The following is a 26,659-nucleotide window of genomic DNA, read 5'->3' as shown; positions in this document are numbered from 1 at the left end:
TCCTGCGGATGCAGCCCTGCCCTCCCACCTCTCCCCCTGTTGCCCTGCTGAGCCCTCTGCCTGGACCCCTCCTCCCCTGACCTCCGCAAAGCCTTTCTTCTCATCACTCAGGGCTTTGCTCAGATGCCACCTCAGAGGCACCTCCCCAACCCTGAACCGCACCCATGCCTGCCCAGCTCCCTTCCCTCTCCTCTTGCTCTGGAGTGTGTTTCCTTCTGCTGTTTCACCGCGGTGATATTAGAGCCGCACTTCGCCTCCCTCGCCCAGGGCCTGGCGGGTCCACCTCCCCACTGCCCAATGCCTGTGTCGAGGATGGTGGGGGAGGCACGCGGAGGCCGGATGTCATCTAAGGCGGAGGCTGGAGGGAGCCCCAACTTGCTCAGCGTTGATGATTTTATTTCGTGGACTTCTGGGAGCCATGGGAGGTTTCGTGAGCAGGGGAGTGACATGGTCCCCCAAGTAAAGGCCCCAGCTGAGGAGAAGGATAAGGTGCTAACAGCTGCCAGGCGTATGGAGTGCCCCCTGCCTGGTTGCCAGGGCCTTGCTGGGCTCTCCCTGCGGAATCTCATCCCCGTCACAGCACTATGGGACACACGTACCGTTAGCATCTCCATTTTGCAGATGAGGAAACTGAGGCACCAAGTCCCTTGAGCCGAACCGTGCTCCCCACCCCCACCCCTCAGCCAGCCCTCCCTGGGTGGGAGAGAGAAGGGCGAGGACTCCAGCTCCGGCGCTGGGGCCCGTGCCCCGCCCCCAGCGGGCAAGACGCCTCCAAGCCCCTGCCTGCAGCTGCCAGGGGGATTTTTAATAACGTGAGTGATTTTTGCATGATGAATGAGGCGCTGCCGTTGTGTCCGTAATGAAGCCCTAATGTTTGGAAATCCCCATTTAAGGAGCTGATCTCACCCCATTATGAATTTCAGATCACATCGCGGAACTGTCGTTCATCCATCTTCTCCCTGGGGCACCCACCCGCCTTGGCCCCTTGAGGGTGGGTCCTGGCGAGTGTGGGCTCTGCATCCCGCCCCCCACAGTGGGCTGAGCCCAAGGCTAGCACAGAGCGGGGCTGGCACGGGTGTGCTGACTGAATGAGTGGCCAGGAGCATGTAGGCAGAGGCCGAGGCCGTTCTGGCAATGGGGTATGGTGTGGGACTGAGGATCCCAAGTCTCATCCTGGGCCTGGGAGGAAAATGGAGGCCAGAGATGAAGAGGGTAGGAAGGGCCAGAGAGAAGGGGGCCCGAGGCCCTGGGCTGGGCCACTTGGCCAGGCTTTATGGCTGGGCCTGCCCTCTGCAGGTTAGGGGCCTGGGGGTGCAGCGGCTCAGGCTTCTGCCCTCTTTCAGCCCTGGCATTCGGCGTTTGTGCAGGCGGCTGGGATGGGCGGCAGCTGCTGGCTGCAGCAATGTGGCTGGAGAGGGAGGGTTCTCAGGCCGGGTGCCCAGCCCCTGGGGCCTGCAGGGTGAGACGTCTAAGCGGGAGGTGGTCCCGAGGGCCCAGACCCAGGTGCCTTCCCAGGCTCGAGAGGTGCACCCTTCCCCTGGCCCCGTGGGCCTCAAGCTCACCCCTCTGCCTCCCCAGCCCTCTCTCTGCCAGGGCTTTCTGGGTGACATTTCCACCTGGCAGTGTGTCTCATCCCTTGGGCAAAGGGGACCCCAAGACCATGAGGGAAAGAGGAGTCTTCTGCCTGCGGAGTCCGTGGCTGTGCCTCGGTCTCCCTATCTGTAAAATGGGGCGACATGTGATAACGTGCAGGGCCCTTTGGTACCATCTCGCACTGAACGCTTACACCAAATGCAGAGGGAGGTGCTGTTACTGAGCTTGTACAGATGAAACTGAGGTGCAGGGAGGTGAAGTGACCCGGCGGAGGGGTGGGAGAGCTCGGGGGAGGGGGCCTTGGGTCTCTCGGGGCCAGGTCTGCTCTGCTACCAGGAGCCGTGGCCCACACAGCCCCAGCGAGCTCCTTTCAGAGGCTCTGAGACTTGGCACCCTGGGAGGGCACTGCCCAGGCCCATCCTCTCCCTCCGCTGCCCTGGGGACCCACAGGAGTCCGCGGGGCAGGGCTGGGGGCTGCCCAGGCAAGGCCTCACAACCCCCACCTGGCTGAGAGTGGCTTTGCCTCCATGAGCTTTTGTCCCTGTTCCTGTGAGATGGAGGCTGGGGAAGCAATTCTAAGCCTCTGCTCTCCTGTAACTGTGAGCTCCTGGACGAGTTGCTTAATCATTCTGGCCTTTAGTCCCCCACCGGCCCCCCGCCAGGCCACCTCTCAGCAAACCTCAGTCCTCCCCACAAACTTTCTGAGGCCAGTTCTGAGGCTCAGAGAGGTTAAGTGACTGGCCCAAAGCTACTAGCAAGCTTGTGGGCAGGATTTCTGGAAAGAGAAATCCCAGAAGGGGGCGAGTGGGGGGGCCAGACCCACAGGACAGTGGAGGGGAATGGGGGGGAGTTGGAGGGGTAGGCCCAGGGCCAGCCAGGGTCTCCTGCCCTCTGTCAGAGGCACAGCTGCCCTCCTCTCCCCCAGGCCACAGGCCTCCTTGTATTCCTGTAAATAATTAATTAGCCCCTGCTTGCTTGTTTGTTTAGCATGAGGGATGCTCCCCCTCTGAGATGCATTCATTGCTGAATAAATTTAAATATCTAATCTTCCCTTCATGAATATTACAGCACTCTAAGTAGCTGTCGAATACCCTAAGCTCCTTGGCAAGGGGCCCCCACGGGAGCCTGTCTGCTTCACCTCCACAGGCTCCGAGGAGGGCCCGGCTCCAGGCCCTGCCCTCTCCCAGCGCCCTCCCGGCCCTGGACTTGAGAGGCAGGGGCTGAGTCTGTGTTGATGCTCCTGAGGGCTCAGTGCAGGGCTGTGGAGGCCACACCGATGGCAGGAGGCTGGGGTGGGCTTCCAAGCAGGGGCGGCTGGCTTCTCTGGGGGATGTGCCTGGACCGGGGCAGAGAGTCAGGGCTGGAACAGAGAGAGGGCAGACAGGGCCCCCAGACAGAAGAGATCAGGGAGGCAGGAGGACGGGGAGAGCAGGTCTCCCAAGGCAGCCTTGCTGGATCGGATGGAGACAGTTAGTGGTCAGCCTGTGGGTGCAGCTGAACGGTCGTGCAAGAGGAGGGTCCAGACCAAAGGTCCCCAAAGCAGTCCCTCTGTCGGGAGGGGGATATGTAGATGTGGGGAGGGGGCAGGAGCCAGGCTGCAGGGGCCAGCAGTGAGGAGACAGCAGCCGTAGACAAAACGTCTTCCCAAAGTGTTTGGGTGAGGAGGGCAAACAGTAGACAGACAGCCGGGGTGGGAGGGAGGCTCAGGATGGGAACGGAGAGACAGGTCCTTTCATGGTCCTGGAGGAAGTAGAGCAGTCCAGCTGTGTCACCTTGGGCAAGTCTCTCACCCTCTCTGTGCCTCAATTTCTTCTTCTCTAAAGCAAGAAAAATAATAGCACAGCCAGGCTGTGAGGCCCAAATAAGACGGTGGATGTACATGGCTCAGCGCCTTGCTCACCAAGGAACTGTTGAGGGACTTCCCTGGTGGCGCAGTGGTTAAGAATCCGCCTGCCAGTGCAGGGGAAATGGGTTCAAACCCTGGTCCGGGAAGATCCCACATGCCACGGAGCAACTAAGCCCGTGTGCCACAACTACTGAGCCTGCGCTCTAGAGCCCGCGAGCCACAACTACTGAGCCTGTGTGCCACAACTACTGAAGGCCACGGGCCTAGAGCCCATGCTCTGCAATAAGAGAAGCCACCCAATGAGAAGCCCGTGAACCACAACGAAGAGTAGCCCCCACTCGCTGCAACTAGAGATAAAAGCCCACGTGCAGCAACAAAGACCCAAGGCAGACAAAGATAAAAATAAGTAAATTTTTAAAAAATTTATTAAAAAAAAAAAAAGAAGCTGTTGAGGCTGAAATTAAGGAGCCAGACCTAGGACCTTAAAGGTGGAGGAGCGAGGCGGAGGCTGAGGAGGGAGGCAGAGTGGCCTTAGGGCCATCGTCCAGGAGAGGAAGGGTTCAGCCCTGACCTTAGTGGAGGGACATCTGAGGAAGCCCCTACCACCCATGTGGGCTCCATCTCCCCAGGAGAGACCTCAGGTTTTCTGCTGACTCGGAGTGAGGTGGGGGTCAGGTTAGAGCTTTGAGGGATTTTGGGTTTGTTTTTTAAACTTTTTTTGGAGTATAGTTGCTTTAGAGGGTTTTTGGACGTGGCTGACCAGGGAGGGGACCGAGGGTTAATTGGTATGAACTGGGGCACCCCCTAACCAGGCAGACCCAAGGGCCAGCTGCCCCAGGGTCAGGTGGGGAGTGGGGAGGAAGGACATTGTCTTTGGATGGGACCCCAGGAAGCCTCCTCCTTCTGGTCTCCAGGGCTCAGCTTAGCCCAAGGAAGAGCTGGGACCGGGCCTGGGGGTCAGAGCCAGGGGAGGTACAGGTCATGGTGGGAGACATGGGAAGGGGCAGCCCTTTGGGCTGGGGGCCTCCTCTGGCACTCAGGGATGGGAGAGCTACAGGCTGCTGTGTGGACAGGGAGTGGGGGCAGGAGGGGACCTGGCTGCTGAAACCCTGAGTGCCAGGGCCAGTCTGGGCGCTGGCTTCTTGGGGGGAAGGGTGAGCAGGGGTGGAACCCCAGGCCTGTCTCTCAGCTCTGCTTCGGGAGAACTGCTCCCTGGGCACCTGCACACGGCCCCGGCCCTGTTCTGCATGCTGCTCGGGGGACTCCAGCCCGGGGGCTCTGCCAGCGCCAATTCCTCCCTCCTCCTACCCCCTCATGCCCCCAGGTCAGCCCCAAAGGCTTGGCTGCAGGCCTGTCCACTTCTGCAGGAAACAATAAGTCCCTCAAACACAGATCTCGCTGAGCGCCACTTTCACACGGCCCCCACAGTGGGCCAAGGTTGTCTGCAGGGTGGACAGCACGGGGAGATGGCAGGCAACCAGGTGGCAAGTGGATGAGACCACTGGGGCAGGGCTGGGAGGTCCCCAGGTGAGCCGGCTCCGGCAGGTCCCTGTGCTAACCCCGTACGCCCTGGACGCTACTTCCCACCCCGCTCCCTGGTATACACGTTGGGCATCCGCCTATACAGTCTCACTGACCTAGTAATAGCCAACACTGGCGTCACCTTCACTCGTGCCTTAAGCACGTTACAGGAATTAACTTAATCCTTCCAGTACTCCTATGAGGTGGGTACTACTATTATCCCATTTTACAGATGGGGCAATCGAGGTCCAGAGAGGTTAAGTGCCCTGGGTCACACAAATGTGACTGGCAGAGCTGGCATCTGAACCCAGGCTGCACAGCTCCACAGCCCCTGCTGTGGCACACCGTGCTGGGTGGGTCGCCTGGCACCCCCACCCGGGACAGACACACTGCACGTGGACGCTGTACACCCACTGTGCCACACCTTGGACACACAGCCCAGGGCCCCACTCTCTGCCCCCTCCCATTGGGTGCCGCCATCCTCATCTCTGCCCAAGAGGAGGAGGCAGGGGACCCAGTCCCAGATTCCCTCCCCGGGTTCCCCCCAACTCCTCTACCCCACCTGCCCACCCCCACTCCTGGGATGCTCTGGGAAATCGCCTGGTGCCATCCCTGAGTGAAGTCGCAAAATTAGGTTTAATTGGCCTCACAGGGCATAAAAGAAAACAGAAGGAAAGGGGGTGGTCCAGTTGGTGTCCCTGGTCCTGTGCCAAGATGTTGAGGGTGGGGCTGTGATGAAGGAGCTAGGGCCTCAGCTAGCGCATCTGTAAAGTGAGGAAATGATAGTCCTTACTGCCGCAGAGCATTGAGCTCCGTGTCCAAGAAGCCCCTGACACAGGCCTAGGGTGCAATCGGAGCTGGGGACCTGCCAGAGGTGGGTCATGTTCTCCTGGCCAGGATGTTAACGCCTCCCCTGAGGCCGGGGTGGGCGGGGGGGCGGGGGGCGGCGCGGTCACTGTGCCTAATTATCAGATGAGGCAGCGGACGATCTGGGAGCGGGAAAGGGCTTAACAAGGTGCGGCGGGGCCAATGAGGGACAAGGCCAAACCCCGCCTGTCCCTCGGCGCCGCGGGAGAGAGCGAGGTCGGACAGGAGAAGAGTCTCTTAGGCCTGCGCCCAAGTTGTTTATCGGGGTCCAGGTCCCCAAGGTCGCTAGCGAAGCCCCAGAGCCGCCCTCGGATAAACAAGCGCAGGCCCGTTCCCAATTAAGCCGGATGCACTAACGAGGCGGCTCGTTAACGAGCTGGGGTGCACTCCCGGAGACACCTGCGCGGCCCGCATCACCTTCCCCGCGTGGCGCAGGGAAGGAGCTGGAAGACCTAGCTCAAGGCCGGGATCGGATCTGCCTCTTGTAACTAGGTGGGCTCAGTTTCCGCGTCTGTAAAGTGGGTCTTAGAGTTTGTAAAGTAGGTCCGAGGGGCCTCGCCTTGAGAGGTCGACCTTGGGACTCTAGGCTCCTGGCGCGGAGGCGGCGACTGGTAGCGGGCCCCGCGGCGCGTCCGGGCCGGAGCCGGGAAGGCGGACTTACCCCTAGCCCGGCTCGGGCTGCCGTTCCTGCCGTCCCGGAGCCTGCCTCCCGGAGCCACCTCGGCCCGGAGAGACCCCAACCCCTCCCGCGTCCCTGCCAAGAGCCCAGGAAAGAGCAGGGCGGGCCGGGCGCGCCCCCTGCCGGCCGGTCTGCGCCGGCTCCCGCCGGGGCCCGCTTTGGCCCCCGTCTCCGCCTCGATTTCCCTAGACGTGAAACAAGTGTGGGACCAGGGGTGGGGGTAGGGGGTGGAGGGGTGAGGGAGTGTCTGTAGGCCGCGGGAGAAGGGCGAGGTGCCCTGTGAGTCCCAGCACAGCCAGGGGATCGGGAGTATTCGGCCTGTGGGCCTCGGCCTTCTCGTAAAACGGGCTCAGGCGTGCGGCGGGGAACCCCAAGGCTCACTGCCCCGTTCCCTGCAGTGGACGGCTGCATCCACCGGGCCGCCGGACCTCTCCTCACCGACGAGTGCAGGACCCTTCAGAGCTGCGAGACCGGCAAGGCCAAGATCACCTGCGGCTACCGGCTGCCGGCCAAGTGTGAGTCCCCGACACTCCCACCCCGGTGGGGCGCAGACTGGGCGCCTGTGTGAGTGCTGTAACTGGGGGTTAGGGGTGCACCCTCCACAGAATTGCTGGAGGCCTCCTCCGGGGCACTTCTGAAGTGCCAGGACCTGGCCCCTCCTCGCCTTCCCCAGGAAGCCGGTGGCGGGAGGGGATGCGTGGAGGCTGGGGAGGGGCCAGGACTTGGAGGGTAAGAGCTAAGGAGGCAACGCCCCATTGCCTCAGCCGGCTGCCTACAGATGTGGGGAGGGGCTCAGCGTGGGCCTGCCTGTGTCTGTGGAAGCGTGAACTGAGGCTCGAGGGTACACCTGTGTGCCGACCTGGGTGGGGCCCTTCCCCGGGGAGCCTCAGAACTTGGGGAGGAGGGGGCTTGTTTCCTGTCCGCTCCAGGGCCCAGGCCGGCAGGAGGGAAAGCCGAGGACCGCACGGAGCCCCCGGCCGGTCTGATCTCGTCGCCTCCCACAGATGTCATCCACACGGTGGGACCCATCGCCCACGGAGAGCCCAGCGCCAGCCAGGCTGCCGAGCTCCGCAGCTGCTACTTGAGCAGCCTCGACCTGCTGCTGGAGCACCGGCTCCGCTCGGTGGTGAGGGGCGCCAGGCGGCGGGGGCGGGGGCGACGTGAAGCCGGGGGTGGGGCACGGCCTGGCGGGAGGCGGAGCGGAGAGTGACGCGGTCCCCAATCTCTCCTCACCCCCCCCCACCCTAGGCGTTCCCCTGTATCTCCACAGGAGTGTTTGGTGAGTGGGGTCTAGAGGAGGAAGGGCGTGGGTGGGCAGCGGGTGGGCCCAGACGCAGGGAGGGGCCCGGGAGGGCGGGACAGGGGGAGGGGCCCGGTACGGGGGTGGGTGGGAGCCGAGGCGAAGCGGCGAGGGACGGGTGGGAGCTTGGGACTCACTCCCGCCCCACCGGGCCCGGTCCGCAGGCTACCCCAACGAGGCGGCGGCCGAGGTAGTGCTGACCACGTTGCGCGAGTGGCTGGAGCAGCACAAGGACAAGGTGAGGCCTGGGCCCAGCCAAGAGGACCAGACGGGGGTGGGTGGCGGGGCGCACCCCGGCCCCGCTGACCAGCCCCACCACCCACGTACAGAGTGCTGGGCGCATGGGGTTCAGACCTTGCCACTGCTCTCTGCGTCCCCTCTCCTTTCCTCGGGGCTGTTTCCTCCCCGGCAACCAGGGCGCAGGGTAGTGCGAGAAGGCAATAGCACACCACACCATGAGCCCCTTCTGCAGCCTGAGCTCTAGACTCAGGTCGAAGAGCGCCCGAAGGGCGAGGCAGGTGCAAACCTGCTGGGGCGGGGCGGTGTTAAGACCGGGGAGCCGGGGTGTGGGTGGTTTCCGCCCAGGCTGAACAGGCCCTGGCACAGGTGGACCGGCTCATCATATGCGTGTTCCTGGAGAAGGACGAAAACATCTACCGGCAACGCTTCCCCCACTACTTCCCCGTCGGTACGTACCCCGTGGTGCGCGCCCCGGCCAGCCCCCGCCCCGCCCCCATCCACCCCGGGCGGGCTCTCACCGTCCTCTGCCTTCCAGCGTGATGGCAGCCCGCCGCCTACCCTGACCAGGACTGGTAAGCAGGGCCTGGCCCTCCGTGTGGCTGCCCACTAACCTCGTGCCCACTAACACACCCGCTCACCCCGCGCTCCACTCACCCCGCGCTCCACTCACCCCGCGCTCCACTCACCCCCACGCAGGGAAGCCAGGGAGGCAAGCCTGGGAAGCTAGGGGAGGCCCACAGCCCACATGCTCTGACCTACTGGCTTTGCCCACAGACTCGTCTGGGCCTACCGGACCGCGCTCCCAGCTCTAAGAAGTCGCGGAAGCCTGCAGCGGGGCCTGGCTTGGCCACCCTATTCTTTCCCTCCGCCCCCTGCCCCCTCAGCAGCCTCTCTAATAAAGACCACTACTGTTGCAGCTCCTACTGTCCCAGCCCTGGCTGGGGGCGGGTGAGGGAAGCAGCCCAGGTGTGGACAGGTGCTTTGGCTTAAAGGGGCTGGCGAGAGCTCTTGGTGAGCTAGGCAGGTGGAGGCACTGGCTGGACGGCAGAGGTGGGCAGCAGCACTTCACATTTATTGAGGGCCTGCCCCCAAGGAGCTCACAGCCTGGGGGCCGAGACCCCACATGTGCCGGGGGGGAAGAGAAGAGGTGAAGGCAAAAAGGAAGGCGATGCAGACACCGCGGCCCAAGCAGTGGGGGTGCAAAGCAGGCACAGGCAGCAGGCCGAGGGGAGGGGTGGGAAGAGAATGGTGGCCTGGGGAGCCCCACTAGGCCTGGGCATGGAGGACCAAGCACAGGCTTGAGGACTGCCCCTCCCCCGCCTGGTTGGCACCACCTGGGGTGCTCTGGGGTGCCCCCGCTCCTCCACCTGCCCTGAGCCAGGCCCCACCATCACGCCGGCCCCCTCCACCCGGGACTCCTCCACCATGCAGACCCCTGATGGAGGGCAGGCAACCCAGGCCCTGGCCAGGACAGCAGGGTGGAGGCGGGGCCTATGAGGGAGGAGCTTGAAGCTTTGGTGGTCCTGGGTCCCTGGGCAAGTCTCTGAGGAACTTCCACATCCCCATGGAAGCCCCTGGCCAGCTAAAGAGGGAAGGGGCAGAGGCCTCAAGGGAAGGAAGCAGAACCCCAATAAGCAGGAGGGATCCCCAAGAGGCCTAGCCCCCTCAAAACTGCTCCTGGCAGGGAAGATTGGGGGTGGACAGGTGGAAGGCTGAGAGGAACCCACCTGAGGGGAAGGGGGGCAGCCAGACACAGAGCAGCCAGGTGGGCAGCAGCAGAGCAGGGACACGCACACACGTGGCTCACCACCAGCGTCCCCTTTAATAAAACACGGAAGGTCGTATGACAGGGAAGGGGGTGGGGGAGTGAAGTATGACCATTTACAACCACAAAAAAACCTCTGTACATGTCTAGCGCCTGGCAGAGGGGAGGGCAGGCAGGGCAGCGGCAGGCCGGGGCCGGCCCTATTTGTAGAGGATATCGTAGTGTCCAGGCCGGTAGAGAAGGTAGACCTTGGGCTCGGAGCCCTCGGGGAAGATGTGGGGGTTGGTGGTGCCGCCCTCGCCGCGGTCCATGTACTCCACCTGGATGGAGACGCTGAGCGCCTGGGCCAGAGCGATGATGTGGATGTGGTCGCTCTCCTTGCACATGGGCTCCACCTCCTGCGGCATAGGGGTGGCTCAGCCCGCGTCTCGGCGCCCCTCCCCCATCCCCCCCACCCGAGGCACGAGAGAAAAGAAGAGCCCAAGTCTGAGGAGTGGGGAGGGGGGCAGCACCTGCTGGCAGAACTCCTTGACGGTCCGGCCACCCTCGATGAAGTGCTCAAAGAACTTGCTCTCACGCTGCAGGTAGCCCGAGGTGAGCAGCCGCAGGTAGACCACCAGGTAGTCCGAGGTGCTCTGGTCGTTGAAGGAGGCCAGCAGGTCGGCCACTGAGGTCTGCTTCTCCACCTGCTCGATCAGGTCCATGAACTGCCACCCGAGGGGGACAGAGGGCAAGATGAGGGAGGAGATGGGTCAACCCTGCCACAGCCAGGCCACCCCCCTCCACTCCGGCTGACGGGGTGGCTGGGCTCACCGTGTTATGGAAATCCTCAATTGTGAACTCAGTGAAGCCCTGGGACACCAGGTCCTCTTTGCTCTTGGCGGACACGGCCTTGAACCTGTGGATGGAAGGGAAAAAGAGGCTGGCATGAGCTCCTAGGCCAGCAGAGCAGGGGCCCAGAGAGACCAGCCCAGGGGTGGGGGACTGGCCACTGACGGAAGCCCCAAGCAGAGGCCCAGCCCGTCATTGGGCCTCAGGTGGAAGCACACCTCCCAGTCATCAAGAGGGAGGAGGGGGCCCACAAGCCCTTCACGGAACCCTCCCCTACCTGCTTCCATTGTGCCCAAGTGGCCACCCTCCTCACCGCTGCAATTCCTTCCTGTCATCCAGCAGCGCCTCCAAGTGGGAGAATCCGAAAGCTCGATAGAAGCAGTTTCCGTCAGGCCTGGTCTTGCGGATGTATGAGTATTTTTTGTGGAGGTCCTGCGGAGAGGCAGCCCCCAGCCCACCCCGTGCCCGTCAACATCAGGCCAGAACCATGGCGGCCAAGGAAACCCCCCCAAGAAAGGTCACACCAGAGCGGGTGGCAACTGAGCTCCAAGTAGCCACCCGGCAGCCTTGGCTGCTGACTCTGGGGTGGGGGCTCACTTAGCGACCCACTGCCAGGAGCCCCCAGAGCCCCAGGAAACTGAGTTATGGACACACTGGGTGCACGGGTCACCGAAGTGGTCACTGGCCAATGGGTATGCCACACTGCTGGGCCCGAAGGGCTGCTGTTTCATAAAAACAGGCAAGAGGATGGGTCCCTGACCGACACAGCTTTTCCAGTGAACAGTCTTTCAAACCCTGAGAGCTCCAGGGCAAGCAAGTTAGGGTATGGGGCACAGCGCCACACCTGAGGCCCCTACCACACAGCCCCAGGGTCGGAAACGGCTCCCTCACCCCCCGTCTAGTCTCCACCCGCCCGCTCACAGGTCCTGGTTTGCTCTTTTGCAGTTTCCGCCTCAGCTCAATGGAACTTCTTCCGCCTGCTGAACCTCCCCTACGAGCGGGGTGTGTGTGCATCTGGCCCTCAGTGCTGTCTGGCAAGCAGGTCTCACTCCCCCGGCCTGCGCCCCTCCCCTTCTCCTATCTCATACCTTCTCCGTTCTCCTGAAGCCCCCCCCCGCCAGTCACCTTCCCGATGACCCTGCTTCCTCTCCGACTGAGGCCCCTCGGCCCCCGCAGCACACCCACCCACGGCCTCTCTCTCTATCCTCGGAGGGTCTGAGGCGGCCACCAGAGCCGCCCCTCTCTTGGATTCTCCTCCCGCATCATCAATTTCTCTCTCCCGACACGTTTAGACCCATCGGCATATAAACCCAAGACCAGTTCTCCCTTCGAAAAAAACGCTCTGCTTCCCGTGAATTCCTTTCCAGCTACCACCCAATTTCTCTGCTTTCCTGTAGGGCTTCTAGTGAAGCCATCTGTGCCCACTGTCTCCATTTCTCTTCTGCTGTGAACTCCATCCCAGCAGGCTTTTCCTCTAGTGAAGGTCACGGATGGCCTCCTAAGCCCTAAGGTCAAACCCACTCCTCCCCAGACCAGCCGGTGATGCACCCGCCCCACTTGCGTCCTCCCTTCACGTGCTGCCGGGCCCACCCTCTCCATGTCCTCCAACCTCACCGCTGCCCCTCCTCATCTAACCTGTGGTGGTCACGGGGCCACCAAACCACAGCGCACCCTTCCTCAAGAGCCCACGTGTCACCTGCCAGAAGACAACCACGCCACAGGCCATCCACAGCCCCTGCCATGTGAACAGCACAACCTGCTCAGGCCTGGGGCAGCTTCAGCGTCAGCTCTCCTGACCTCACGGCTCATGGGATTCAAACGTAACTCTTCACCCGCCCGCTTCTTGGCCCTCAACTCCAACTTCGACTCACGCCCAACTGCCTCGCCTCCACCGCCTCAGACCGACCCAGCCAGCAGGCAGCTCCTGACCTCCTCCTGGCCTCCCCTCAACTGCCCGCCCTCCACCTTTCAGCTGCAGAGCCAAAACCTCCCAGCCACTGCCGACTCCACCCTCACACCCCATCCAACCCAGCAGCAGACCCTTTCGGCTGTGCCCGCATCCAACCGCTACTCACCTGGGCCACTCAGCCGCCCTGGCCGTCCCTCCATCTCCAGCCAGTTTTATTGCACAAGCCTCCACACAGGTCTCCCTGCCTCCACCTCACTGCTCAGTCTATCCCCACCCAGGCCACCATCGACCAGAGAAACCCATTAAATACTCAGCTCCCTCCGAGTCCTTTCTCGGCTCCATCCCCCACATCTCCTACCCGCTCTGCTCCAGCCACACTGGCCCCCACCCAGCTCTGCCCAGCCGGCCGCACCAGCTTGCTCCCTTGCCTCTCAGTTCATTACTCACACACCCCCATATTTAAAACCACAAACCCGGGGACTTCCCTGGTGGCGCAGCGCTTAAGAATCCGCCTGCCAATGCAGGCGACGTGGGTTCGAGCCCTGGTCCGGGAAGCTCCCACATGCCGCGGAGCAACTAAGCCTGCCTGTGAGCCACAACTACTGAGCCCAAGCCCACAACTACTGAAGCCCACGTGCCTAGAGCCCATGCTCTGCAACGAGAAGCCACCACAATGAGAAGCAAACGTACTGCAACAAAGAATAGCCCCCACTTACAGCAACTAGAGAAAGCTTGCGCACAGCAACAAAGACCCAACACAGCAATAAATAAATAAGTTTATAAAAAATAAAATAAAACAAATAAAACCACAAACCCTCCCACTCCTGATCTCCTCGTCCCGCTTCACTTTTCTCCACAGCACCGACCACCTCTGACATACATTAGGGTTACCTCTCATTTAATGGCTGTTTTTCCACTATGAACCATCACCTTGAGGGTGGGAGTTGACAGCTGTAGTCATCACTCTATCTCCAGCACCTAAAACAGTGCCTGGCCCACAGTATGTGCTCAGAAATGTTAAATGAACGGGGCAAAATGTGTACAAAGAGCCCAGATCACTGCCGCTACCAGAACAGCGACCAGAATCATCCTGAGCACTTACTCTTTGCCAGGCCCTTTGCGGCGGGCTAGTACCCTCCTCCTCCTCCTCCCAGGGTGCTGCCCAAGATCACACAGAAGGCGTGAAGCCAGGACTCAAACCCAGGTCTACTGGGCCCCAGAGCCCGTGCTTTCCTCTCTCTACAGGCCTCTTGGGTAAACCATAAACACCCTGAGCAAGGAGTCAGAGGAGACCACAGGCCACACAGAGCGGATCTGTGTGCACTGTTTGGCCCCCACATTTTAAATCTGAACAAGCTGCCAACTATTAGGAGCCTGGAGATTTTACAACAAAATAACCTCTGGCTTGTCTTGGAAGCACCGATGGAGTGACAGGCATGGACACTCCCATCTGCCCCATGAGCTTCTACTGCCTGCTACTGGCTGACCCGGCCACCTTCAATCACCTGGGTTGCCTGACTGGCCCCTGAAATGGCTAACCCCAAAGGTCCCTCCGTTCAGGTGGAAGGTTCTAAGCATCTCTGATCTTTGGGGGAGAGTGGGAAGGAGTAATATTTACTAAACCTGGGACATCCCTGGTGGTGCAGTGGTTAAGAACCCGCCTGCCAATGCAGGGGACACGGGTTCCAGCCCTGGTCCAGGAAGATCCCACACGCCACGGAGCAACTAAGCCCGTGCGCCACAACTACTGAGCCTGTGCTCTAGAGCCCGCGAGCCACAACTACTGAGCCCACATGCCACAACTACTGAAGCCCGCCTGCCTAGAGCCCACACTCCGCAAAAGAGAAGCCGCCGCAATGAGAAGCCCACGCACCGCAACGAAGAGTAGCCCCCACTCGCCACAACTAGAGAAAGCCTGTGCGCAGCAACGAAGATCCAACGCAGCCCAAAATAAATAAATAAGTAAATAAAATTTAAAAATAAAAAATACTAAACCCTTAGGCTGTGCCGATTAGACAGTTTACACATACTGTCGCGTTTCAAACTCCCAGCTCAAAGAGAAGTGAGTGGTTAAAGGACTTACCTGTTGGTAAGTGATGCAGCAGGGCCTTGCACAAAGGTCTGTAGGCCCCTTTTCCCCACTGCTGCCTACCTCTCCACACATCCCGGAAGCAGGATGCAGGACTGTGTCCCCGCTGCCACCCTCGTCCCGCAGCCGGCCCCAGCCCTCTCGGCCCCACTGCGAGCACTGAAAGCGTCAGCTCCCCGCAGCCTGCACCAGGCCCCACAGGCATCATCTCCCTCAACCTCACAACCACCCTGTAGGCAGATGCTTTCATCATCCTGATTTCACAGATGAAGACCCCACAACTCAGAGACCCCACGCTCAGAGACATCGAAGGAGCAGCTGAGGACACAGCTGCTGTGTGGCAGTCAGGATTTGAATCGAGGTCTTTTTGCTTCCAGAGTCTGCATGCTTATGAACCAGAGGGCTCCCCCAACATCCTACCCTCTCTGAGGCCAGATCCAGCGAGGAACAGGTCTAAAGCAGGCACGCTCCCGCCCGGTCCCTACCCGAGAGCTCTCCCTGCCCCCTCAGCCAGGCTCCCACCTTGATCTTCTGTTGATAGATGTTGTCATCCTCAGCATACTCTTTGTATAGGACAGAGAGCTCCAGCCGCTCCGAGACCAGAGGGTTCTGCACAGCGATCTGCAGAGGGCAGGAAATCCATCACGTTCTGATGGGTGAACGGAGTGACCCCCACCTATCAGCCACAACACCTAAATGAGAGCTGCTGAGCCCACTGGCACAGTGACCACCGCCCCCCATAAAGGTATCTAGTACCCAGCTCAGCCTGGACAGGAGGGGGCTCAGGTCCACCCTATGCATCCCCAAAGTAGGGCCGCTGGCCACAGCCCCTCACCTCTTGCTGAATTCGGTCCTGCTGAGCCATGATGGCTTCATCGTAGGCAAGACAGTTAACACCTGGAAGAAGGAAGAAGGTCAGGGATTACAGTGGGCCCTGGCTAGCCCCACTCCAGGCAGCCTGGGCGGAGGACAAGAGCAGGCGAGGAAAGCAGACTTGGAATCTGGAAGCCTGCGTCACACCCTGCTCCACCCCAACTGTGTGATCTTGGCAAAGTCCCTTCCCTTCCCTTCCTGGGCCTTAGTTTTCTCATCTTTAAAGTGAGGAGGCCAAGGTGATGACCCCCAAGGTACACTCTTAAAGCTCTAACAAACCCTTTCCCTGCCTTCTAACATCACTTCCCAGCAGCCCGGGAATGCTCTGGAGCCAGGCAGGGTCTCCTGAGGAAAGAAAGATGAGGAGGCAGAGTCTCGGGCTGGATGAGAGCTTCCTGTGAGCCTGCACTTTGCTCAATCACACCCTTCCTCCACCTGCCATCCTGGATATTCTTAATGGTGCCCATTTTACAGATAAACAAATGCAGACCGGTGAAGAAATCTGCCCAAGGTCTAAGACCTGTGGTCAAACCCAGGTTTGTCTAATTTCAAAGCCTGCACTCTTCACCACAAAAACCCTCCTCTGCTACCGCACTGCAGAGGCTTATCCTCAGCTGTGAATAGGGACTAATACCACCACCTTCCCCCTTCACTCAAGTGTCATGAGGAGGTGCTACCTTCGAGGCACAGTGTTAAAGACTCATCAGTGAGTTGGGCAGGTCCACCCTGTGGGCCCCACTCTGAGCAGCCACTGGTGAGGAGCCAGGAGATCTGAATCCTGGCCCTGGCTCTTTCTTAACTTACACGATCCTGAACAAGTCCATTCTAGGGAGCCGGGTCTCCGAAAGCTCAGTCCCTCGACTGTGCAATTAGAATGGAAGGTGGGTGCTGAATGATTTTTAAGGCCAATCCTTCTGAGCTTGAGCATCCCGGATCCTCAGCTGGGCCTCCACCCATCCCCTATGCTGCCCCGCAACAGGGCTGTCCCTCCCACCCTAGTGACCTACTCAGTCCCCGCGTCTAACTCAGGGGTGAAAAGAAGAGGGTGGGATCGTTCTGAAAGGTCCAACTCTTCAGGGGTCTAAGAAAACAATGCCTAGACAGGCGGAAAGAGGCTGCTAAAGCCAGAAGAGGGGGCTCTACCGGAAACGAAGGCTGCTGCCCTCAGGGGCACACACCTGCGGCCGCTCACAACCCCGGGCCACCCGCAGCATCCCCAGCGGCCCACCCAGTCCTTTGTGCTCCGCAGCCCGGCGTAATTCGACGCCCCTCCGGGCTCGGTCTGCTCTGGAGAAGGCGGACAGCCGGGCCCGGAGGACGCCCGGGGCTGACTGCAAGGACCGGGGCGGGAGAGCTGGGGACCCGGGAGCCCGGCGCCCGGCCCCGGCACGGAGGGGGCTGGGCGCTGGGCGGGGCGGCCTAGGCCCCGCCCCGGGAGCGAGCGAGGGAGAAGAGCCGAGGCCGTGGGCCCGCCCCGCTCGCTCGCCCGCCCGCCCGCCGGGCCGGGGGTCGCGACAGAGGCTCCTTCCATTGTGAGGGGGAGGGGGGGAGGTGGCGGAGGAAGGGGCCGTCCGCGCGCTTCGCCACCGGCCGCCCCACCCCTGGCCTCTCCTCGGGAACCGGCCATCCAGCATCGCCCCCGCTAGCCCAGGCCGGACGGCCCCCCCCCGGTCGGTACCTTCCGAGTCGCTGCCAAGCGGCTCCTGCTTCTGCTGCTGAGGTTCCTCCGCCGCCATCTTTAAACAGCGCCGCACTGCCGACCGCTTCCGGGTTACCAGTTGCCCTCCTCCCGGAAGAGAGCCCCTCCTCGTGGCCCCTCCTTGGTAACGCCCCTAGCAACGGAATACCCTCGCGCGCCGTCACCTGAGGGGCGCACACAGTCCGGTGGGGCCGCCGCGGAAGTAGGTTAAAGGAAAGGTAGTACCCCACCCACCGTCCACCCGCACACCCGCTCGGCTCCATCTTCCCAGGCTCCCAAGGTGCCGGGTGGTGATAAGAGTCTCCTGGGGCCACTTCAGTTTTCTTTTCACTGGAGTTTGAAGCGCGGATTGTGTTATTGAGATAAGCAAGAAGATGAAATTAAAATCACGCAAGGCAACATTCCTGCTGCGGGCTCCAGAACTCGGGGCAGGCGATTGAGGATCACCTGGTGGAGAAGACCAGGAACCGTGCTAATATCAGAGCCCTGGGCTTCACCGCCCCTCTCCACTGAGCCCCGGTTCTGAGCGGGCTTTGGTGTCCCGCTTACGACAGGGAGAACATGTCCCTTGGGGTCAAGGACCTAACTTTGGACTCCCTGCCCTTCTGGTTATGAGAAAATCAGGGTGTTTGTTTTTTTGGGTTTTTAAAGAAAGGAGTTGATAAGAATGGAAAACAGATTAGTGGTTGCCAAGGGCTAGGGAGGAGTAGGGGGCAGCAGGGAGGTGGGTGTGATTGTAAAAAGGAAATAGGAGAGAATCCTTGTGGAGATGGAAATGTTCTTTATCTTGATTATATATAAGTATCCTGGAATATTCTGTACTATAGTTCCAAATGCAAGATGTTACCCAGAGGGGAAAAGCGGGTAAAAGGTAGACAGGATCTTTCTGTGTATTCTATTAAAATTGTCTGTGAATTATCTAAAACTAAAACTTAAAAAGTAGCAAGGCTTGGATGCTAAAGATGCTGTTATTTAGAGAGGTTACAGTCTGGGGCTCTGGTTGTCAGCTTCTCACTATGGAGGGCCTTTTTTCATGAAGTGACGGTGGTCTGTTAGCACTTGAGAAGGCCGTGCCAGAGCTCCAATCAAATCCCTCGGTTCGTGACAATACAGGAGCGCAATGTGATCTAATGTCTTTATCAGCTACATCCAGCCCTGGAGGCAGGGGCATTTGGTGCCCAGGCTCACCACACAGCCCACAGTGGCTCTCTCACAGCAACGCTACAAATGCCAAGTCTGTGTCCCAGCCGCATTGCAAATTATTATTTATTGGGTCACTGAGCCTTGGGGTTGCTTCTAAACTCAAGGAAGAAAAGGGCCACCCTGTTTGGATTCCATGCCTACCAAAGTGTTCATTCCTTTTCCCAATTTTAACAATGCAATCTGTAACCGCCAATCAGATCTTCAGTCAGTAGCACTGGTATTACCAAATGAGCTAAGATAGTTGATGACAAAAACTTGATTTCTATTTGGCTTTACAAAATCTTGAAAATAACTATAAGACAACTCCACCCTTACCCTGACTCCTTACTGTGACTAGGGAGTCTGAGGGGTGGGAGGCATTCGGGGTGAGTTGGGATTGGGATTAATGGCAGGGACAGAGAACACAGTTGCTCTGGAGAGTGAGAAGGAATCCATCTGTGGCCCAGTGCTGGACTGCAGGCGGGCCGCCAACGCCAAGTAAATGCCTCCCTCCCACACAAGGGTCTGGGGCTTGAGGAACAGACCTGCACCCTCAATCTATGCAGGGTGTGTAAATGAGGGGTGCTCCTACCTGCTGCCTACTCTCCCCCTCTTGTCAGGCAGAATGGGAAGGAAATGCCCAGGGGGAAACTTTGGCTCTTAATCCAGCCCAGGATGGTCAACTTTTGCCCCACTCTTTTCCATGCCAATTTATTTAGTAGTTAATAACTGTTCTCTTACCCTCATTCCATCTCTCCTGGTACTTTTTACCATTTTCGGGTTTTGATTCTCTATCCTGAAGCGTCTAAAACCCAACAGCATATTTGCCAGGAATCACCAGCATAAACGTCACCAGACAATAAACGTCTCTGCCTCCCAATTTGCAAACCCAGAAATGGTCCAGCACTGCTGGTCCTGCCTGCTGAAGCCTATAATGAAATAGGCAGCACTGGTGCTTGGGTTCAGGCGGCTGTTGGAAATAGTCACAAAGGGGACAGGCAGCAGCTCAGGACTTTTTCCATAGAACTGACAAGGCATAGATGCCTCCTCACAGGCTTGGCACGTGTCCAGACCCCACATCCCTGTCCCTAGGATTCTGCCAGGTGGAGGGAGAGGAGACCCCGTACCAGGACCCAGGGACTTTGAAACCTCAGCCACAGAGGAAGAGTTTATGGAATGGCACAGAGGCCCTAGAGAGCCACAAGGCTTCCAGGCCCACCCAACCTCTCAGGGGAAGGGGCCAGGGAACAGGACATGGTATGGGCCTTGGGAAAGCCACAGTCCTCACAGGGGGGTCATGGCCAGGAGAAAGGCTCAAGGTGCGCCAAAGATGAGGCCCCAGTGATCCTTCCCAAGACAGGCTTGGGAGTCAGGCAGCTGCCCAAGTGGGAGGCGTGGGGGCGTGCCCAGCCCAGAAAGGGACCTCTGGAGATGCCGCTGCAGGAACGCACAACGGTCCACAGGCTGCCAGCTCCAAAATCACGGTCTAGGGAGGTTCTGATGGTGCACCCAGGCTGATGAGGCTGAGCAGGGGCTGTACTTCAGGGCCACTGGCTGGGTGGATACTTGCCTGCAGGGTTCACACCACCTAAGGCAGGAAGCAAGCAGAGGAGGGGCAGAGGCGGCAAAAGGAGAGCCCCGCCACCACCACCCCCCACCCCACCCCCCCCCCCCGACTCACACCACCCACGCTCCTTTTCCATAGAACCGCCTCACATTGCAATTGCCTCACATTGCATTGCCTCACATTGCAATTCAACTCAAGTCTGTTGAGGATCCAGCCACTGGTGCCAGCTCTCCTCTGAGCGCCTCACAGCACCGGGAGAGTGACACAGTTGTCTCCTTATTGCTGTCACAACAAATCACCACAAGCTTAGTGGTTTAGAACAATACAAATGTATAATTTTACAGTCTTAGAGGTCAGAGGTCTGGAATGGGTTTCATCAGACTAAAATCAAGGTATCTGTAGGCTATGTTCCCTTTCAGGGGCTCTGAGGGAGAATCTGCTTCCCACTCATGCAGATTCTATTAGCAGAATTCAGTGTCTTGCAGTTCTGGGGCTGAGGTCCTCATGTCCTTGCTGGCTGTAAACTGAGAGCTGTTCCCAGCTTCTAGAGGTCACTGCATTCCTTGGAGCGTGGCCAACTTTCTCCATCTTCAAAGCCCCAAGGCAGGCAGAGTCCTCAAGGTGGCATCTCTGAGATGCGAAGTATCTGCCTTCCCCGTCCACCTTAAGGACCCATATGATTACACTGGGCCCAGGGGATAACCTCCCATTTCAACATGCCTAATTTTAATCACATCTGCAAAGTCCCCTTTGCCATGAAGGTAACATATTCACAAGGTTCCAGGGATTAGGGCAGCACGGACATCTTGGGGAAGACATCATTCTTCCTGCCACATCACCACCTTCATTTTACAATCGTGAAAACTGAGACCCGGAGAGGCTAAATGACTTGCTCAAGGTCATAGTAAATGGCCAAGCCAGGCCTCAAACCCAGGCCTCCTCCCAGCCCAGTATTCTGTGCATTATATCATCTGCCATGACTGTAACCACCCCCGCACCCCACCACCCCCGCACCCCTCCACCCCGCCTGGTGTGCACATCAGGATAGACCTCCACCCGTCCGGACTCAGAATCTGACAAGACACCCTCAGACACAGAAAATGCTCTTTGGGAGCACAAGGAGCCTTGCTTTTGCTATAAAGAATGGCCCCTCGGCCTCTGACTTGGTTAGGGATAAGAGAGGGACACAGAAAGGTGACCAGACTTAAGCTTAGTGGCTCCACTGAGAACAAGGGGAAGATGTGGTCCAAGCATGACGGCTCACTCACATCCAAAACTCTCCCACCCACCCACAAGTCTACGACCCTGCCCCCCTTCCGCCCGCTGCAGCACCCAGCAGGTGTGGGAGCACAATGGCTGGAGGTGCTATTAGGCTTCCTAAGGGCTTTCTCAGACCGGGTCCTGAAGATCTGGCCTGTAACCACTGGCTTCCCATCAGTCTCAGAGGTGGCTCAAGACGCACAGCTTCGGGCTAAGGTAGCCCTCCTGGGCCAAGGGGTCCACTGTGTCCCTTTGGGATCCAGGGGCGCAAAAATGGGGGACACCCAATCAAACCCTTGGCAGGGCAGTGGAGCTACCACAGAAACTCAAGACAGCTCACAGCCTGATGTGTGCCCACAGCAACCAGGTGTCGCTGGACACCACACAAAAAGGCCAGGAAAGACTAGACAAGGGAGGGAGAGCAGGGTCCCCCTTCAGCTCCTGTCAACATAAAGCGAGCCCTGCAAAAGGGGCTGGCGAGACGCATGTTCTGACTCGCAGGGTCTAAAGCACCCACAACCTAGAGCCCCTCAGCTCTCACCTGGCGTCTTTGCCCACCATCCAGCAGCTCCACAGGGGACGGTGAACCTGTGTCTGCTCAGAAATCATTCATGTCACCCCAGCAAAGAGGATGCAGAGAACTAAAGCCATGTCCTCCACCAGGGGTGGGTCCAGCAGGTCAGAGCCTTCCTTCCAGACACTGGCGGTCAGAATTCCAGCGCAGTGGGAAGTGCTTCACATGCCTGTCCCAGCTAAGAGGCGCCCCCAGGAAGAATCACTGAGGAAGGGCCCTTGGGATGGATGGAAAAGCAGCAAACTCTCCAAGCCGAGTAGGGGAGGACACAGGGAAGCAGGCAGGAAGAGAACAAGGAAGCCAGTCAGTGCACAGATGCGGTGCTAAAACGAAAGGGGCCCCAGGTTGACATAAAAATGCAAGATACTGTAACGTTGCCCACAAGCAACTAGGAAGGGCAACAAGCACCTGAGAAATGGCTGAAGCCCACCGACCAAAGAGGACAGGGAAGGCTGGCCCCGCAGAGAACGGGCTTCCAGCTGCAGAGCCGGCCCCACTGGGAGAGGGCAGACACAGACACAGAGCCCCGAGCTTGGCACGACCAAGAGGACTAGAGGGGGAGCAAGAAAGGCTGCCGGACGACAACAGGACTTGTTTTCCACAGAAGCCAGAAAACGTTTACAGAGGAAAGCACGCAATGGAAGCACCACTTCCAGGTATCGAGGAGAACGGCTGAGCACCCTGGACCTACCACAGGGCAGTAAGCCGGCAGGGCCAGGCAGGCAGCCAGCCAGGCCCTCTTCTCCATACCCCACCCAACACCATCCTCAGCTCAAGTATGGAGGCAGGAGCCCAGGCCAAAGGCATGATGAGTTTCTGAAGCGGGGTTTATGTATTTATTTATTTTTTGGTCACGCCACACAGCTTGCAGGATCTTGGTTCCTGACCAGGGATTGACCCCGGGCCCTCAGCAATGAAAGAGCGGAGTCCTAACCACTGGACCGCCAGGGAATTCCCTCTGAAGCAGGGTTTAAATAGACTTTATTGTTACAAGGGAGGCCCTACCGAGCAGGGCCTTCTAAACGGATACGTGTGGTCCCAGGATGTCAACATGGAGGAATGAAGAGGTCACGACTGCAGAAGAGGGCCCTGTCACTGAAGGACGGGATCCCGGGGAGGCCGGCCAGGAAGGCAGCAGACATGATCAGGACAGGCCGGGTGCTCAGGTCACAGGCTGAGGGGGCGGACAGCTCCTGTCACTCCCGCTTCTTGTAGCTCTCCAGGTGAGACAGGACCCAGCCCGACGGCAGGAGGAAACACAGGAAGCAGGAGGTGAGCCCAATGGCGATATCCTACACAGAGCACAAGAAAAAAGGAACCCTCAGAGTCAGGATTCCCCCAGGCTTCTCGTAGTCCGAGCAGTCTGCCCACACAGCCCCCTCCAGGAGTCAAGATTCAGGCTCCAGAGGAGGGCCAGAGCATCCAAGGCCCACTCTAGGCCTTAAGGTAAAGGGTCAGATATGGGGTGGGGGTCAGCCTGGCTTAGGGTAAATCCACGACCAGATGATAAAGTGAAGGGACAGGAACAAAGCTGGTCTGTTGGGACCCAGGGACCTCGCACAGACCAATAACTCTAAAAAAATGCACCTCCCCTTCCTTGTCTTAAAAAGCCCTCCCTTCCCAAACCTTTGGGGCTAGAGGTAAGCGTTTTTTAAAGCCACTTCCATATTCCCGATAGCAGTGAAGATCACAGCACAACCTGGAGTCAGACTGGAGTTCTCATTCCTTCTTTGCCACTGAAGGTGTGACTCTGACAAGTCAATACACTGCTCCTAAACTTCCGCTCCCTCAGCCACGAAATGGAGAAAAGGGCCCTTTCTTGGGGTGACTGGGAGGACCGAATGAGCCCAGCGCAGCAGTCTTAGCATGGCGCCTGGCACCCGGCAGGCACTCAGCTGCAATTACCGTCACTATTATTTCCTCCGCCGCAGCGCTCTCCGGGCTCTGCTCCTAACCGGAAGCCCACTAACCTGGACACTGAAGACGCGCACTCAAGGCCGAGTTCTGCCACTGAGGCAAATGTAGAAATGCGCCAAACAGGTGAAAGTCACTAAGGGTTAAACTCTCCCACGTTTCTGGGAATTATTAAAGCCTGTTGGGGTCCTCTTCCCCACCCCAAATAAATAAAAGCGGTAACAATGACAGCGCTGACAGCCGTCAGGCATCCCCCAATGAACCGACGGGTAAACAGGTTCAGAGAGGGCTAAGGAAGCTTGCTCGAGACCGCACAGCGAGGAAGCGACAGGGCTGCACTGACACGGTCTGACCCGAGACCCTGGGGCTGACTGAACAGCGACTGCCGCCCGGGCACCATCCCCTCGTTCGCCCCCTCCAGACCCAAACCAGCACTGCCGCTCCCCGTTACGCTGCGGGCCGCGAGGTGCAGCGCGCCAGACCCGGCGGGCCCCCAACCTGCCGCGGGACACCAGGTGCGGCCGGCGGCATCTCCCATGCCCTTCCCGGCCCGCTCCTCACCGTGGTCCCGAGCTGCTCCCGCGGCGGCTTGGAATGGATCTGGGCCCGCGGAACGGGGAGCCGCCGGGCCGGGCCTATCAGGCCCCTCAGCAGCAGTGGAGTCAGCACGGACATGACTACACTGAGGAGACTGCAGGTAGCTGCTAGCCGGAACCCAAGGTCGCGAAGTCAAGGTGGCGGCCCCAGCCGGAAGTTCCGCAGCTGTGGGTTCGGGAAAAGAGGGGCCCGGATGTCCCTAGGAAGTGACGTAAGGATACACCTCTCGCCCGCCCTTGTCAGTTTTTGGCGCCTTCCTCGAAACAGCCAATCGACGCCATCCTACCACCGACGGGCGGGGCACAGAGGGGGCGTTCCTTTCGGTTATGCCCCGCCTCCAAAGCCGCCTATCTTCGTGAGTGACATCCGTGGTCCACCCAATCACATAAGCCAGAAACCTAGGCGGCACTCTTGACTCCTCCCTCCATTCATTCTCAAATCTCTACTCAGAAATCCCCTCTCCCTGCCAGGACTCCATTATTTCTGGTCCGACCGCCTGACACTAACCTCCGAAATGAACTCTCCCCCTTTACTATTACCCTCTCCAATTCCAGTCTCCATGCAGTAGCAGCCGACCTTCCTCCCTCCCTTCCTCCTTTCTCTTTAAACATAAATCTAACCAAGTCATACACCTAATTTGAAAGCTCCTCATTGCTTACCAAAGTCCCAATTCCTGGACGTCACTCTCCAGCCTCATCTCTAAGTATTCCACACCTTCCTCCTTCCTCTTTGGTTCCTCCCCCCACCCCCAAGCCTTTTGCTTCTTTGTATCTTACGTTCTACAGAACACTTTTCCAGCTCTTACCTACATAGCCTTCCTTTTTCAACACTCCAGCTCCTACTCCCAGGCTTCCACTAACTGTTACAGCTTACTTCATTCATCAAATGTTTCCTAGCCCCTACCATCTGCCAGGAACTGTTCTAGACACACAGTGAACAAGGACTCCCTTATCACGGAACTGACATTCCAGAGGCAAGAGACAGACAAGAGACGAACACTTAATGAGAAGCTATTGAAAGTGCCATGATATGATAGGAAGTAACAGGGGTGGTACTGCCTCAGGAAGCCTTCCCTGGCCACCCCAGGCCTGTGCCGCCTCTGTGCTCAGCAGCCCCTGCCCACGGGAGTGATCCCTGTCTCTAGGCTGGGAGCCACGTGAGGGCAGAGCCTGTATCTGGTTCACCACTGTCTCCAAAGGGCCTGGCACACACTCAGACACTCAGAGAACGTTTATGAATTGCAGGAGACTGAACAATAGGTAGAGGAGAACAGGAAAGGGGGTGAGGGGCCAGCCACTGAGCCAGGCCTTACCTATATAATCTCACTCCACCTTCACAACAATGTCACAAGGGAGATGCTGTTATTATTTCAAATGTTTTACAAATGAGGAAATAATCCTGGAGAACTGGGTGACCGGCTCAAGGTCACGCAGCTCCAAGGCTGCCTAGCCAGGATTCCAGGGCAGGTCTATCCACTCCAAAACCCATGCTTTTAACCACCACAAAAGTTACCGCCAAGAGGGAGAAGTTCCAGCAGTTCCAGTTTTGATATTGTGGTCAATAGCATCAAAGGCTGCTAAAGGGGATGGGGATGAGGTGAGGCGGCAAGGGACCCAGAAAACAGGGGCTTTGGAGGAAAAGCCTTGGCCCCACGGGAGAAGGGGTGTACTCACGGAAAGGTGGGAATGGACCCAGAGTGCCCCAAAGGGCGGTCTGTGTCTGAGCTTCTTCTGGAGAGGTGGGCTCCCAGGCCCTGAGCCATCCAGGGCCCTTCTCCACCCCTCCCCATCTCCCCCACCCTATTTGTGGGTATTGTTAATGTCCAGCAGTCTTGGTCCAGCCTCACCACCAGCTACCAGGCCCCCTGCCCTCACCCTGCCCTGGGCCCTGGCAAACAGCCCAGGACAGATGCTTCTAAGCACCTCCCCCCACATCCCAAGGGGCATAGCCTAGGCACACAGTGCTGGGAGACCCAGACCCCAGCTGCCTGCCCCTGGGAGAATGAAGGGACAGGGACCCCCCTGCGGCCCTACGGGGGCTTTGTCAGACTTTTGTCCTGTGAATAAAGTAATAACGCCCAGATTAGAGCACTGCCAGGCAAGAGCCCTGGAGAGGCTTTGGGAAGGGATGGCTTTTCTGTGGTTCCCTGGGTTACTCCCTTGAGGAATCTCATGTTCCTCTCCTCCGCCTGCGTCTGGAGGAAAAGGAGTGAATGTATGTCGAGCTGGTACCCCTGTGCTCTGTTCCAGGGCTTTCCTCGTGGCCCCTGTGATGTGACTTCTTTCAGAACTCCTGTCAGAGAGGAGGAAGGAGGCTTGCAGAGGTTAAATAAGGCAGCTGGATTAATACCAAC

The 26,659-nt window shown here is 59.0% G+C and overlaps 3 protein-coding genes across 5 annotated transcripts in view; 1 reads left to right on the top strand and 2 right to left on the bottom strand.

Annotated features, from left to right (window-relative positions):
- The window catches only part of MACROD1 (mono-ADP ribosylhydrolase 1), a 151,707-nt gene extending 142,741 nt beyond the window's left edge, over positions 1–8,966 (top strand). For 2 of the 3 annotated variants that reach the window (XM_032640942.1, XM_032640941.1), the window contains 6 exons: positions 6,905–7,021; positions 7,511–7,632; positions 7,755–7,785; positions 7,971–8,044; positions 8,413–8,494; positions 8,821–8,966. In XM_032640942.1, coding sequence (XP_032496833.1) covers positions 6,905–7,021; positions 7,511–7,632; positions 7,755–7,785; positions 7,971–8,044; positions 8,413–8,494; positions 8,821–8,858 — 464 coding nt within the window. In that variant the 3' untranslated portion in view covers positions 8,859–8,966. Of the gene's footprint in view, positions 1–6,904; positions 7,022–7,510; positions 7,633–7,754; positions 7,786–7,970; positions 8,045–8,412; positions 8,495–8,581; positions 8,619–8,820 lie in introns of all 3 variants that reach the window. The other variant, XM_032640943.1, reaches the window with a different exon arrangement.
- An 883-nt stretch (positions 8,967–9,849) lies between these two features.
- OTUB1 (OTU deubiquitinase, ubiquitin aldehyde binding 1) lies at positions 9,850–17,333 on the bottom strand. Its single transcript, XM_032640944.1, has 7 exons — positions 17,192–17,333; positions 15,476–15,537; positions 15,163–15,261; positions 10,956–11,074; positions 10,625–10,709; positions 10,324–10,518; positions 9,850–10,209 (listed from the first exon to the last, which is right to left on the bottom strand). The coding sequence occupies exons 1-7, from the start codon at positions 17,247–17,249 to the stop codon at positions 10,012–10,014; spliced, it is 816 nt and encodes a 271-aa protein (XP_032496835.1). The 5' UTR covers positions 17,250–17,333; the 3' UTR covers positions 9,850–10,011.
- Positions 17,334–22,759: 5,426 nt separating this feature from the next.
- LOC116757934 (cytochrome c oxidase subunit 8A, mitochondrial) lies at positions 22,760–24,517 on the bottom strand. The gene is made up of 2 exons (XM_032640439.1): positions 24,271–24,517; positions 22,760–23,087 (listed from the first exon to the last, which is right to left on the bottom strand). Exons 1-2 carry the CDS (start codon positions 24,382–24,384, stop codon positions 22,992–22,994), a joined length of 210 nt encoding a protein of 69 aa, XP_032496330.1. The 5' UTR covers positions 24,385–24,517; the 3' UTR covers positions 22,760–22,991.
- Positions 24,518–26,659: the final 2,142 nt, after the last annotated feature.

Source organism: Phocoena sinus, chromosome 8, assembly GCF_008692025.1.
Source record: "Phocoena sinus isolate mPhoSin1 chromosome 8, mPhoSin1.pri, whole genome shotgun sequence".
NCBI lineage: Eukaryota > Metazoa > Chordata > Mammalia > Artiodactyla > Phocoenidae > Phocoena > Phocoena sinus.
This window is presented reverse-complemented; position numbering and strand designations above follow the sequence as displayed.